The sequence below is a fragment of the Coturnix japonica genome, chromosome 2 (genome assembly GCF_001577835.2).
Source record: "Coturnix japonica isolate 7356 chromosome 2, Coturnix japonica 2.1, whole genome shotgun sequence".
Classification (NCBI taxonomy): domain Eukaryota; kingdom Metazoa; phylum Chordata; class Aves; order Galliformes; family Phasianidae; genus Coturnix; species Coturnix japonica.
The window spans coordinates 118,488,504-118,502,258 of NC_029517.1; the positions used below are offsets into that span (position 1 = coordinate 118,488,504).

Here is a 13,755-nt window from a genome sequence, read left to right on the forward strand (position 1 = left end):
ACTGAATATCACTGTTACGACCTTTGTAACATTCACTTTATTGCAGGAGCTGGGAATAAAACAAAAGTAAATGCTGCCTTTTTTATGTGTGTGTTGATGAAGCTTTCTTTTATGACTGTTGTAATGAAGGTGGATTACTCTTACAAGATGTTAACCATAACAAGTTCAGGTGTTGTCAGTGATACGTCATTTTTGTGGGGTAAATATCCAAAATTAGTTTGTGCTTTTTATTCTCTCTTCCTGTAAATGACAGTTAAATGAGACTAAATTGCCTCTCTGTTTCCAAATGTCACTTATAGGCAGCTGCTTTCTGAACCTCAGAGATGCTCACTAACAGCCCGGGTATTGCTTTACCTCCCTGCACTATTTATAGTTAATGTCAATGCAAGAAGTTCTTTATCTCTCTGCCTCGTTTTCTTCTGGAAAATTAGGGATATATGCCTCATTTTGGAATTGACCTTCAATTTTTCCAGCCTACCTAAGATGAGAAAAGGAGGCATATTGCGGTTCTCCAATTTCCAAACAGCTTTTAAACATATTGTTCTTTAAAACTGCTGAATATGTATGCACTTCTAAAGCACAGTTTCATAGCAAGCAGGCAGTGGTTGAAACTGTTACAGCAACTAAACACTTTCTTGGTTGGGCATCTGTGGAAGGCACCAGTAATTTCTGAGAGACAGAAGAGAAGCTGTTGTGGTGAGAAGCAGGCGTTGACCTGAGCAGTATCTGATGTCAGTGTCACAGAAATTGGCTGCTGAGAGAGTTGTTTGGAAAACAGATTGCTTTTTCAGAGAGTTACTTGGATGACAGTGATTCTGCAGAGAAATTATTTTTGAAAGCTGCAGTAATTTCTTACTTAATGCAGGCCTTGTTGTGCTGAGTACAGGAATATGGTAAAAACAGCTTTTCCTTTTGGTATCTGAAAGTACTCTGGGCATCCGAATGATCTTTTTGCTGTAAGACTGATGACAGTACCCTGACTGACCAAGATGCTTCTAGCTTTACACTTTGTAAAGCTCTCTTTTCAGAGGGTAAAAAAAGTCCAGTTGTTTTCACATTATTGCACAAACAGAGGGGATACAGAGGGACAGTGACCCTGTAAGATGTTGCATGCTTCCAGGTGTGTTGACTTGTTTTGAGATCTGCAGAGGCCAGGGATATTACTGTGGTGTGGGGGCTGGAAGACTGGGACTCAGTAATGTCTGGCTTGACCTTAATGATTTTCAGTAAGTTACAACATCTTGCAGGCTGAAGTCATGGGGATGCCTCTTTGGAACCACCCTTAGGAAAACTGGGGCAGGAAGAAGGAACAAGTGTGTCTTTTGCCTTATTAACTATGTCTCTTGTATTCCATTGCTGTCCAACAGGTTTTCACTTCTAAGAATACCCTGTATAATTGTCAGTCTTTCAAAGTTGCAATTCTGCCCCAGAATGATACTAATTTTTCAGGAAGCCTGAATAAGGCAGTCATACTGCAGAAGTTAAAGCATACAGACGTGTAAAGAGTCTTTTGCTTTTTGTTTTATGTGTGTGTGTATAATACCTTGGTCTCCATAAAGATTTAATCTATCCATTGGGTCCTGCTCCACTGTGTGTACGGATAACACCTTGTCTCTTTTTACTTCCTGTTGCTCCGTAAATAAAGCAGATGTAGGTGAGGGTGCTTCAATCATAGCTAGCAGAGATGTAACCAGAGATGTGGAGTCTCCTAAATTTCAAGAGGGACTGACAGGGTATCTATGTCTTGCAGGTTATTGCCTTGCAAAAGGAGGAGTAATAGGGGGAGGGGAGAAAAGGAAGAGGAGAGAAGGGAAACTGAGTATACACAAAACATAGGATCCACAGAATGGAGCTGTGGAGTGGGAAACAAATTTGAGTGTGCTTTTGTTCAACATCTTCATCAGTGACCTGGATGAAGGGATAGAATGCATCCTTAGCAAGTTTGCTGATGATACAAAGTTGGTAGGAGCAGCTGACACACCGGAATGCTGTGCTGCCATTCAGTGAGTCCTGCACAGACAAGGGTGGTTATCCTCCTCTTCTACTCTTCCCTCATGAGGCCACTTCTGGAGTACTATGTCCAGTTCTGGGCTCCTCAGTTCAGGAAGACAGGGAACTTCTAGAGAGAGTCTTGTGGAGGGCCACAAAGATGATGATGAGCCTGGAGCATCTCCCTTATGAGGAAAGGCCAAGAACCTGAGAAGGGGGCTGGAGAAGAGAAAAATGAGAGGAGAACTCATCAATGTCTATAAATATCTTAAGGATGGGAGTCAAGTGGATGGGGGCAGGCTCTTTTCAGTGGCAGCCAGCAAAAAGAAAAGGAGCAAAAAAAAAACAAACAGGATACAGGGCGTTCCATACAGATATGAGAAAAAAAAAAAAAAACAAAAAAACTACTATGAGGGTAACAGAGCATTGGAACAGGCTACACACAGAGGTTGTGGAGTCTCCTTCTTTGGTGATATTCAGAATCTGCCTGGATGCTTCCCTGTGAGTCCTGCTGCAGGGAACTGCTGTAGCAGGGGGTTGGACTTGATGGTGTCCAGAGGTCCCCTCCAACCCCTACAATTTTGTGGTTCTGTGGATGACAAGGCAGGAATTTTCCAGCTCTGTAGAGTACATCTGTGGCTCTGACCCTCCTGAGGAAAAGCCTCTGTTCAAGGGGCAAGATTTTAAGCTGTTGCCAGGGTAAAAGTCTAAGAAACATAAAAGAAGGGATGTGTTATCCAAGAGAGTTGCGGGCAGCCAGTTTAAATGGATTTTGTATCCATTGTTTGTACTGCTGATTGAAATGCACAGGCTACTACATCTGCAGTAGTTCTGACATTTCTACTCTTGGATGCTTTCCAAAATCTGATTGCTTATGCTATTTCTCCATCCATCTTAAAAAATAAAAAAAAAAGTAATAAAACAACAACAGCAAAAAGAGCCTCTTTCAGAGAAGAGTCCACATAAAAATAGCTCTAACCTATGAATTTGCCTATCTGAATTTTATTTATGTGCTCCTTCTGTCTTGTATTCATGGTGAAAGTGGAGCAATATTAATGGAGAAACAGGAGACAGAAAGAAGGAGATTAAGACAGGCGAATCTCTGGGGCGCTGCTGTCTGCTTGGCAGCAGGTGGAAGAGCAGTTAGGCGTGAGGAGCTGGAGAACTGCTGTGCTTTTAGCGAATGGCTGCATGTGGGAACGAAATTCAAGAGAGATGGCAAGATTCGGTCAGAAGAAAGGCTGTCTGCTGAGTTTAATTTCAGATCCCTAATCGTGCAGTGTGGCGACAGGGGAATGAAAAGGTCTGTATGGGGTCAATGGTGTCTTTGTTTTGAAACCTTTTTAGGCATTCAGCGATGCAGAGTAGTGATAGAAGGAAGAATTGCTGTGGTTGTATTATTATGTTTTAAAAATTTCGGTTTGGTTTTCTGCAGTTCTGAAGGGCTCTGTCTAAACCTGGGAGCTGCACCTTGAATTCTTAGCTTAGTTCTAGTCGGACGCGGTTTGGTCAGTGACTGCTCCCAGACCAGTAGTGAGTGGCTAAATAGTCCTGTCTGTGTGAGCAGTGAACTGAAACACTGGTAGATTCATTAGAATATCAACTGTAGGAAGGTAAGGATGAATGAAATGCTTCTCTTCAGTGTCCTGCAACCTTAGGATACAGATGGGGGAATTAGTCTCAGGATGAGGGGAGAAAGGAAATAATTGGACCAATGCGGCTTCAATGTATCGACAGATCTAGTGTCCAGTGTGCAGGTTCAAGTTTAAAATCTTATTGATGATCTCATCCACAGTATACTATGCACGGCATCTTAAAGCCTTGAAATCCCTTCTCCGACAACCTTGGAAGCTTTATTTGTGGAAGAAGCCCTTCAGAAGTGTGTGGGGTCCTGCAATGCATATTGAGTGCGTTTGTGCAAACGTGTTTTGGTGTAAAATTGATTTGTGTTGTCTTATTCCTTGTAGCCACTTAAAAAGACATTGAATTTCCCTTCTAATGTCTTGAAGGTCTCAATTATACATTTAATTGCTACCCAGAAGGCATCTTTGAGAGGAGGATTCAGAGGACACATGTCTACATTAAAATGCAAAGGCATGTTAGTTAAAGAGAGGGAAATAAAGAAAGAAATATCATCAGATAGCAGTGGGATCTATGTGGGAACTGTGCTTTGGTTAGTTTTTTCCCAGGTATCACAACTGTAGAACTTCATTATGAAGATCTCAACTCTTTTAATAGTTATATCTGCTAGAAGCTGTAAAGAAATACATTCTCACACTGTAGCAGATATAATATGTTATAATTATAGTGCAGGAAACAACATAGGTAGCAATTTGCTGCATTACAGTTTTCCAGTCATTGAAATTCTGCTGCTAACATTTGATTGGTGAGCAATCCTGAAGTGGCTGACCAAAATGCAATGAATCTTTCTTTACGCTTCTATAATGTATTAAGCCTAATACTCTGTGTTAAAAATACTCCAGGCGGTACAACAGCTCTCTGGTTCGCTCATAGGATTGGATCCTCCAGTAACAGAGTTTCAGTGTTTAAGTACATGAAGACCTTCCTTGGTCTGGTGGTGTCTGCAGTAGTTTCTTAATGCCTCACAAAAGCACAGACTTTCTATAAAAGTTGGTAGGAGAGATGTGGTTTCCCCAGCTGTTGTGGTTGGGGATTCATTGGAGCCGCAGACCGGTTTCTGATGCAGACAGTACATTTAACTGTGGCTGTGTTACAGCAGGGTTAGATCCCCTGTGTTAGAACCCAGGCCAGTTTCTGATATCCAGACCCCAAACTGCTCCCTTGAAAATCCCTTTAGTGCACTTCTGTGGATACAACTCCACAACATGGTTCTTTGTAAACTCTCTCAAGGTTTCCGTTTTTTCTCTCTTTGGCACTTCTCTGACCTGTTGAAAAAATGATAATCTGTTGGGAAGAATTTAAGCTTGATCAGAGCATGGAAGAGTTGTAGCTGATGCACCTGCGTGCTCAGTGCCCTGCTCACTTCTGAATTTCTTCTCTCAGCATCTCCTGTATTGTAAATATCCAGTTGTTTTCTTCTTACAAAATATGTCAACCATTTGGAATTCCTGATTGTGTTACATTGTTGTTTTCATTTGGCTTAGATTCAGTGAATTCTCTTTTCATGTGCTTTGGGCATGTTTCACATTTGCTCTTTTCTTTGCCAATATATACCTGTTTTACAGAAAGTGTCTTCTTTTGCTTTCTTCCTCCCTCTAAAATTTCACTCCCTCTAACTGAATAAAATGAGAATTTCTTGATCTTTTTTTCTAGATGACCTATGCTCGAGTGGAAAAGAAATTAGGTTGGTCATTGTAGGGATTAAAAACCATCTAATTTTGTGGATTGTATATGTTTGGCTCCTGAGACAGCAAGATTGTTTCGTTTTCCTGGCTGAGAAAACCTGATATTAAAATAGATCTGTTGTCTTTACCTAACCTACCTCTAATCAAAGACAGCTTTAATATTTTTATTTTGAAGGGGCTGCTTTCCTTTAGAAAAATGTCCAGTAGCCAAAGTAGTCCTGTGTTTCCAACTTAAAAGGTATATTCTTTTGAAAGAAGTTGTTTAGCTTTCTTATTCCAATTAAAGTCAACGTTGTAAGTCACCGTTATTTTTCCCATTTACTATTTAGCATAAAAAGAATCAAAACAACAAATCATTGAAAGGATTTGTCTTCTTACTTCATCATAAAAGTACCTTGAAATGATCTGAAATTATTCTGTTCCTTCTCTTCTCTGCCTGCCCCTCTGCTTCCATCCCACACATTTCTTCTACTTTAAAGTTTTACTGCTCATTCTTACTTAAAAATATACATACATATATATGCTATTATATATTATAGGATGGAGATCTTGGTTCCTGAAAAAGGCTTTTATTTTTTTCTTTCACATCCTGTAATTGATTTTCACACAAGGGAATTTGAAATGACACTGACCTTATCAGTTTTCTACTGAGTTATATAACATCTTGGTTTCTTGAAGATTTCATCTCTATAAAGGTGAAGTCACTGCAGCACAGATGAGGAAGTCAGCTCTGGTGCATAAAATACTGTCTCGTCTCTTTCTACCTGTATGCTACATGCCTCATGTTTGGTTTTGGGATTTTTCTACAGGAACAGATGGTTAATTCCTACCTCTTTAAAAATAAAAGCTTTGTATTCTATGAATATGTATATCTCTATAAATTATTGAATTCCAAATAGATTTTTTTTTTTCCTGCTGTATACATTGTAGAATAAATTGAATGGAAGCTGAAGGGAGTTGGTATTTTGTTTACATAAATTGAGCACTATGATGTTCTAAATGTATGTCATTTGTCACCAAGTGATCTTGGAAAAGCTGTGGGGCTGGCTCTATGGGGGGTCACTGTAATGATCAGACAGAGACAGACACTGGTTTGCTTCATGTAATGCAGATTCCTGCTGCAGAGTAGGAACAGGCTTTCTCTCTGATTTCAGATATCTCCAAGCAAATCTTTTGTTGTTCTAAAATATTTCTATAAAAATATAAACCCAGCATTAATCTTACAGCCAAACTAAGCCAATTCCATCTGTTTTTATTTACCAAAACCATGCATTATCCTAAAGTTTTACCTTATAGAAAATTATGAAAGTATAAAAATTGCATAATCCAAAGGTATGCTTCTTCTAGGTTTTGACTTAAGTAGAAAGCTTGTTTTTAAGCCTAAATCATCTGAAAGCGGAAAGCAGTCAACTGCGGTCAACTGTATAAAGCACTGGAGCTTTTAGACTCAGTGGGGAAGGATCTACTACTCACTATAGGTAGCTCCTGGATCTACACCTGCAGGTATTCATGCAGCTGGTGTTTCAAGGAGGGGGCCCTGCTTGGCACATGGAGCAGAGCCACTCGTACACCCCTGCAGTAGGCAGGACGGTTTGGTGCCAGCTGGTCCTTTTCCATTTGCATTTAGGGAGAGCTGGCTCGAAGCAGTGCCTACTTCCAGTTTGGATGGACAATGGAGTGCACCCTTTTGCCTGTTCGCTATAAAGACTTAACACTGGTTTTAGAAATGTTGTTTGCAGGCTCCTAAGATGGCAAGAAATTAGCCCCAAATTTAATGGGATCTTAATTGAGTGTACAATAATGCACAAGTCAATTCAAATACATGAAGAGAACTGGATATAGTCTTCTCCTTTTTATCCCCTTTGTTGATATTCCTAAATTCTTCCTCTTCCTTTTCCTTTTCATGAGTGAGAGATTTCTACCTTTTTGTTCAGAAGAGCGATTAGCAAGGATTAGCCATAATGTTTTGATTTCCTAATGGTTACTTTTCATAGAAGATTAGCCAAGGAAAAAAATAACATATCGTGAGACTACTTAAAATACATCTTGGAATCCTGACAATATTTCACGGACAGAAAATGCAATTTACTGATTCTTATTTTGTGTTTAGACTAAAAGTCACTGATTTATATGTAGGATTTCTAAAACCTTGACAGTTTTACTGCATACATCTAAATTCAGCTTCTGTGTTTCAGCTTGTATGCTATTTCCTTACAAATGCCGATCAGGTGGTTGTTTAACAGCTCTGCCTTGGAGCTGAGCTCTAGTTAGGAAACTAAATGCATAAATGCCTCTAAACTCACTTGCCTCATTTAACATGCTGAATCCTCATTTGTCATTTGAGCTCTGGTTCTGATGACTTCCAGATGTGTTTAAATCTCTCCTTGGCTTCTCTTTCTCTTTGTCAGACACAAGCTCCTTATCTCCTTACACCAGTCTTACGAGGTTGGTATCTGGTTCTGGGGATCTTTCACCTGGTGGTGCCAGCTTGGCCTCAAGGTGCTCTTTCATCTGAAATGGGGGAGAAAAGCTTCACTGTGCTTTGGCAAATCAAAGTACAGTGCTTTTTTATTGGATTCTTCTTTAAATAATGCCATTTACTATGATGCTTATAGATTGCTAGTGTCTGCAGTGGGTGTAGTTGCAGTGCTTATAACAATTCTGCTCTCTGGGCTTATTGATTTAAGAATAATAATATAAAATCCTTCAGGGCTCCTGTGTTCTGCAATCTTTTCTTTCTATGTTTCTTCAGCTCTATTTTGTATCACTGTGAGTGAAAAACTCAGGAAAAGATTGCTGCTTGTCACAAGTGTATATCTAACCAGCGGCTCAAGGGAAAAGTTACCTATTTTCTCTGGTGGGGGCATTTTGTCTTCAGCATGAAACTAAATTGTGGTCTTAGGCTTGAATTTTAGCATCACCACCTGCTGCCTGTACATCCCCCCTGTGCAATGGAAAGAAGAAACAAACAGTGTGGGGCCCTTAATACCTTATCAGGTGCGCACTGCAGCTCACACAGCAGAGGCTGGTCACCATTCTGCAGCTGCAGGAGTGGGGTCTGGGGTGCCTGTCAGTAGTGCTGCTTCTCTGTCCATGCCTTCCCATACTTCCTCTCTCTCCCCTGATGTCTACCCACCAACTGCAGCTAAAAGGTTAAGAGGATATTGAGAGTGTGACTGAAATGCAATGATCCCTTTCACACTGTTGCACTGTTAACATGGCATATGTGGGGACTCCCCTTGGCATTTTCTCCTTTTGCTGTCAGTGTGTTCCCTGCTTGATCCACCAGGGTTATGCTGGTGAGTGTCCCTGAAGGTTCAGGTAATAAAATATTTCTGGATCTTTGGTGTTTTTTTTCTCCCACCTGCTAAAGCCTTGGCTAACCTAATTTATGAATCGGAAGTAAAAATCAGGATAGGTACTTTTTCAGACCTTTACTGCTGGTGCCCAATGAAACTCTCAAGAAAAAGTAGCTTGGGTGTAATAAGAAAGCAGTATGTTTTCACTGAACAGTGTGTTATATGGAATAGAATGGAATAGTTCTGTTGGAAGGGACCTTGAGAGACCAACTATCCCAAGTGCCTGACCACTTCAGGGCTAACCAAAAGTTAACGCATGTTATTAAGGGCATTATCCAAGTGCATTATGAACACTGACAGGCGTAAGAGATCAACCACCTCTCTAGGAAGGTTGTTCCGATGTCTGACCACCCTCACAGTAAATAATCCTTTCCCAGTGTCCAGTCTGAACTTCCCCGGTGCAGGTTTGCAGGTTTCTCTTGCCTTCTGTCTATCAAATAATAGTCAATAAAGCCAATCAATGGAAAACTAATTTAATTCAATCTATGTGTTTGCCACACATTTCATTAGATTGTTAAAATTATTCTTCAGAATGCTTGAGTTATGAGTTTAAAGACAGAAACTCAATTCTCCTTTGGCTATGTTGATGAAGGATTTCTCGTTTTGCCTAGTTTTTAACTTCTCTTTGACAAGTTAGGTGCTTCCAGAGAGATGTATCCGGTATTATATCCTGCAGAGTACTTTGAGAACCAATTTATGTTTCTAGCAAGGAGAAATGTTAGACGTTTCAGTCTCCTCCAGGAACAGCTTCTGCCTCTCTTCACTCTTAGAAGAGCCTGACCTTTGTGAGTTAGTGCTAATTGCTTCATGTTATGACAGTTGCTTGTTGTCCTGTGAGAACTTTTGGAGGAATATATTGCACACACATTGCAAATATATATAATCGTTACTGCAGTAGTATGCAAATATAGTCTCTGTATGAACTGAGTTACCTAAGTGTCTCAGAAGGGTATTATTTACTTGTAGTTCCAACTGCTACTCTTTGTCCAGTCTTGCTTTTGCCTTTTATTTAGCGAAGACAGCATGATGCTTCCGAAGACCTCTAGGTTTTAAATATCTTTTTCAGTTCTGCATCTGTGTAATGTTCTATGCCTGGTTCTTAGGAAGGTGAAGCAGCAATAATGGCTTCCACATGGTAGCCTTGCAGACCAGTGCCAGGGCAGGAAGCTGATGCCTTTGAGAAGGAGCACTTTGAACCTCAGTGTAAGAGAGAGTCTGGTAGCTTAAAAAAGAGAAGGGGGAGCTCCATTTGGGAAGGATTATGAGAGTCTGGGTGAATGTCATGATGGTGGTGTCTTCTGTACTGGGCTAACCCTCTCAGTCTAGTGGCTGGTCACTCAGTGTCAGTCTCTACACTCTGTCCAACTACTTATGCTAAAGATGGTGGCTCTTCTTTATGGCAGTAGGTCCCAGTTTGCTGCAGGCTGCCCAGCATCCCTGTACACACACTGACAGCACAGGGTGCCTGGTTGCAGGAGTGGAGTCTGTATTTTAAGGGAAGTGCTTAAGTTGTTTCCCCGTGTACACCTTAGGTTGTGTGAATTACTGAACAAGGCAAAGCATGAGCAGATTTGCATTTTTATGTCTCAGGGCAAGTGTGTCCACAGCACTTTCTTCTAACTTAAGCAGCGGCTGCCTACTGTGTTGATGCTTATTTGCAGAGACGGTGGAAGCGGAGTACACAAATCTGTGTTGCTGTAAGAATGTTGTAACTTCCAACCTCCTCTGCTGTTGCTTTGAGACGTCAAAAGACCTTTTGCTCCCAAATTTGACTACATAAATATATGCATGTTATGATTGTGTGTACTGTGGCAATCTCAGGAACATTAAGTGCCCTGGGGTATTGCTGCTGACTTGTAAACAACTTAGAAAACAGTCAAGCCTAAGGTTGGATTCAAAAAGAAATGTGAATGCAGTTGCCTAAGTAAAAGGCTATGGATAAAGCAGTTTTGTTGATGTATAAATTACCTGCAGTTAACATGGAAAATAATAGATGTTATGATAAAGTTAAATACATCACACAGAAAAACGCTACAAGCTTATATGGCTTCAATGTAGATGAGGAATTCTGTGTGTCTCGAGGTATGTAATGGTGGTGTAAAGAGTTTCCTTAGTGGATACAACCTTACAATGATTTGGTTGGTTTGAATCCCATCCTTATAAGTAAGGCAGCATTGGAAATAAAGCTACAGCATTAATGAGGCAAATATGAATTAAATGGAAATTACCATCACTTTTAAAACCATTATGCAGATTTTTTTTTATGTGCAGAATGTGACAGAGCTGGAAATTTCAAGACCCATGCAAATTGTACTAAAATAGATATGCATAAAGCGCTAGAAGAGCTTTTGTGAAAATGGAACTAGTGGGAGTTATTTAAATAACAGTATAGCAGCTATTAACAAAATAGCGAGATCCAAAATAGTAATTTACTTTACACATCGCTTCTAAAACATGTCCAGAATCAAGATAACTGTCAGCAAATAGCAACCCACTTTTCTCAAAACCCTAAAAGAAAAAGATCAAGAAATTTTCATACCTGACAAAACACGCACTCTAACTGCTAAGCGTATTGTTTCCACCATGTGAAGCAGCTGTAAAATATTATGCAGTCACGGTGAAGCCATATGATCTTGAGCTTGTAATCATTACAAAAACTAACACAAGAGAAAAGTTACAAACTGAATGCACTGTGACTATCTGAGATATTATGTGTGTAGAGTGATTGCTGCCATCTTCCTCCCCATCATCATCACCATCACTGCCTTCCACACTGCTGCCATACCTCATCCTCATGTCTCCAGGCCCATTCATGGTGTGTAGAGTGCGTTGAATCCTTTGCCAGTGGACTCACTAATCTTCTCTCCCAGGCACTGAGAATGCCTTGTCCCACTTGAACCACATGCGGATTCTGGATTCTCCTGCTTGGAGTTAATGGATGTAACCTGGCAGCAACCAATCTATATGTCTTCTGTAAATGATCCTCCAAGGGTTTACCTGTAGCAGTGCTGCCATGCTCCCAGGAATAATCACAAGGTTTGTGTTTGTTTCTCTAAGACTTTACTCTGTGGTGTTCTGCTGAACACGTTAGGTGTGAGCTTTGTAAAGGAGGCTTGGGCTGCCTATTCCAGGCACAACAAACCCAGTTTTTTAATAGTTCAGGTGTTCTTCACCATTTTCTTCGCCACCCACAGAGTGATGTGTGATGGCTGTTTTCCTGCATGTGCTGCAACCGCGTCCCTCACAATGACTGGGCAGTGTAGTGAGGTTGGGTTTGCTTTGCTTCCTGGTGATCTGACCACTGACAGCTCTTGTGTCTTTAATTTGCATGGTGATATTTGATAGTGTGTGTAAAGGAATGAAAAAGTGTTGCAGTGCTTGCTGTATGAGCTCATTTTTGGCGTAAAACTGTTCCCCCACTGTTTGCTCTCTGGAAGCTCAGCTCAGTGTCGCATTGTTGATAAATGCTTGCTGCTTGGTATTACTCTTTGGGCTATATTGGTGTGAATTAATTCCTAATCCTTTCCTAACACCACCTGTGTGAAGATCTTTTTATATTCTGCCATTGAATGATCCCATAAACTGCTTGCGTTATCAGAAAACTGCATGGTTGATTCCCAAATTAACATTCTGAAAGGCTGTTCTTTTCCTTGTTTGGTGGAAGGAGTTTTTCTACCTGCTTTTTGTTGTTTGGTTTTTTTTCCCTCTTCAATCCACAATGACCAATTCAGACTTGGATTGCACGTGTGTTGCACTCCGGTGTAGTGCATATAGAAGTAAGTGTGGCACATGGGTTGGTGCCAGAGGCAGAGCATGCACTGAACAGCTGTGAAACCCCTCCACCTTCCTCAGCTCAAGGACTTGCCCAGCAGAAAGGTTGTCTTTGTGTGTATGCATGCAAATTTGATAGCCCCTGATGGATGTTTCTCCCTTACATGTGGAATTCCTTTTGGTAGTGAGTGATACTCCCAGCCTGCACAGTAATTTCTGTCATGCAGTTATATGCAGTTCAAAGATGTACAACCTTTTGTTGATTTCAAACCTGCTGCTTGCTTTCCTTTGGTGCTTCCTCTGTCTCCTGCTGTGAAAATGGTGACAAATTGTTTCCATGCTGTTGTACCCCATTGCTGATGGCTGTGGAGGTCCCGTCTTGCTCCTTGTGTTCACCTGATGCATTGCAATTGCCATGGATTTCCCAAAGCGCTGGCCATGTGCAAGGGCAGGTTTCTGCAGAGTCTCAAGAGAGTAACAGGGAAATAAAGTGACTGGTCTCAGGTTTTCTCCTCTATATGAGTGAACAAATCCTTGCAATTCTTTATTGAAAACAGAGAAAGAAGTTGGTTTTCCAGAATCAGATGCATCCTGCTTTAACATTGGTTTAAATCACATCTCTTTCTAGAAGGAAATCAAATCTCTAATGAGGATTTCAGGGTGTTCAGTAATACCACATGAAGAATAAGCATCACTCTTCAAATGAATGATTTTGTTTCTCCTATTAACTGTGTGGTAGAAAGTCTGGAATTGTCACAAGAGGCTCAGGGACTGTTTTATATTCAGCAGATAAGGATGAGTTTGGCTTTCTTCCAAATCTTTGCTGCAGTAAGGGATTTTTACTTAGAAATTCACACAGATCAAAGTGTACATTTTCCCAGCCCCTGGGATGCTTCGTATTCTGGTTTGTTCCCACCATACGTGGTTTAAATGCTTTTTAATTTCTTTTTCCATCTAGAGAAGACTGCCAGCCACGTTTGCTTTAGCTACTTTCAAGTTCTATTTAAATAATGGTGCCTTAGTTTTTCCATGGTGCTTTACAACAAACAAACAAACAAACAAGTTTGAAAATCTAAAAGAATTGCGTTAGGAACTGAGTAGGTTTGTGACAGAGAATGTGAGGGTCAAAATCCTAATGCTATCCAAGCCCATAGCAGACTCCCCAGTAAATTGGCTCACCTCAGCTTTCATGAGTGACTTTCATGACTTTCATGACTTCGTATGCACTGACCATATGACATGACTTCATATGCACCACCACTGTATGTGGTGGTGAATGCTCGGTCACCTGACAGACTTGCTTTTGGAGG

General features: G+C 40.6%; 1 protein-coding gene across 6 annotated transcripts in view; it reads left to right on the forward strand.

Moving 5' to 3' along the window:
• OXR1 (oxidation resistance 1) overlaps positions 1-13,755 on the forward strand; it is a 226,639-nt gene that overhangs the window by 98,128 nt on the left and 114,756 nt on the right. For 5 of the 6 annotated variants that reach the window (XR_001553586.2, XM_015856040.2, XM_032442875.1 and 2 more), the window contains exon 2: positions 11,545-11,710. The exons of the other annotated variant lie outside the window; for it this stretch is intronic. Coding sequence is in view for 4 of the 5 variants with exons in the window: in XM_015856040.2 (XP_015711526.2) it covers positions 11,652-11,710 (59 nt within the window). In the remaining variant the exon portion in view is untranslated. The remainder of the gene's footprint in view (positions 1-11,544; positions 11,711-13,755) is intronic. 6 annotated transcript variants of the gene reach the window in all.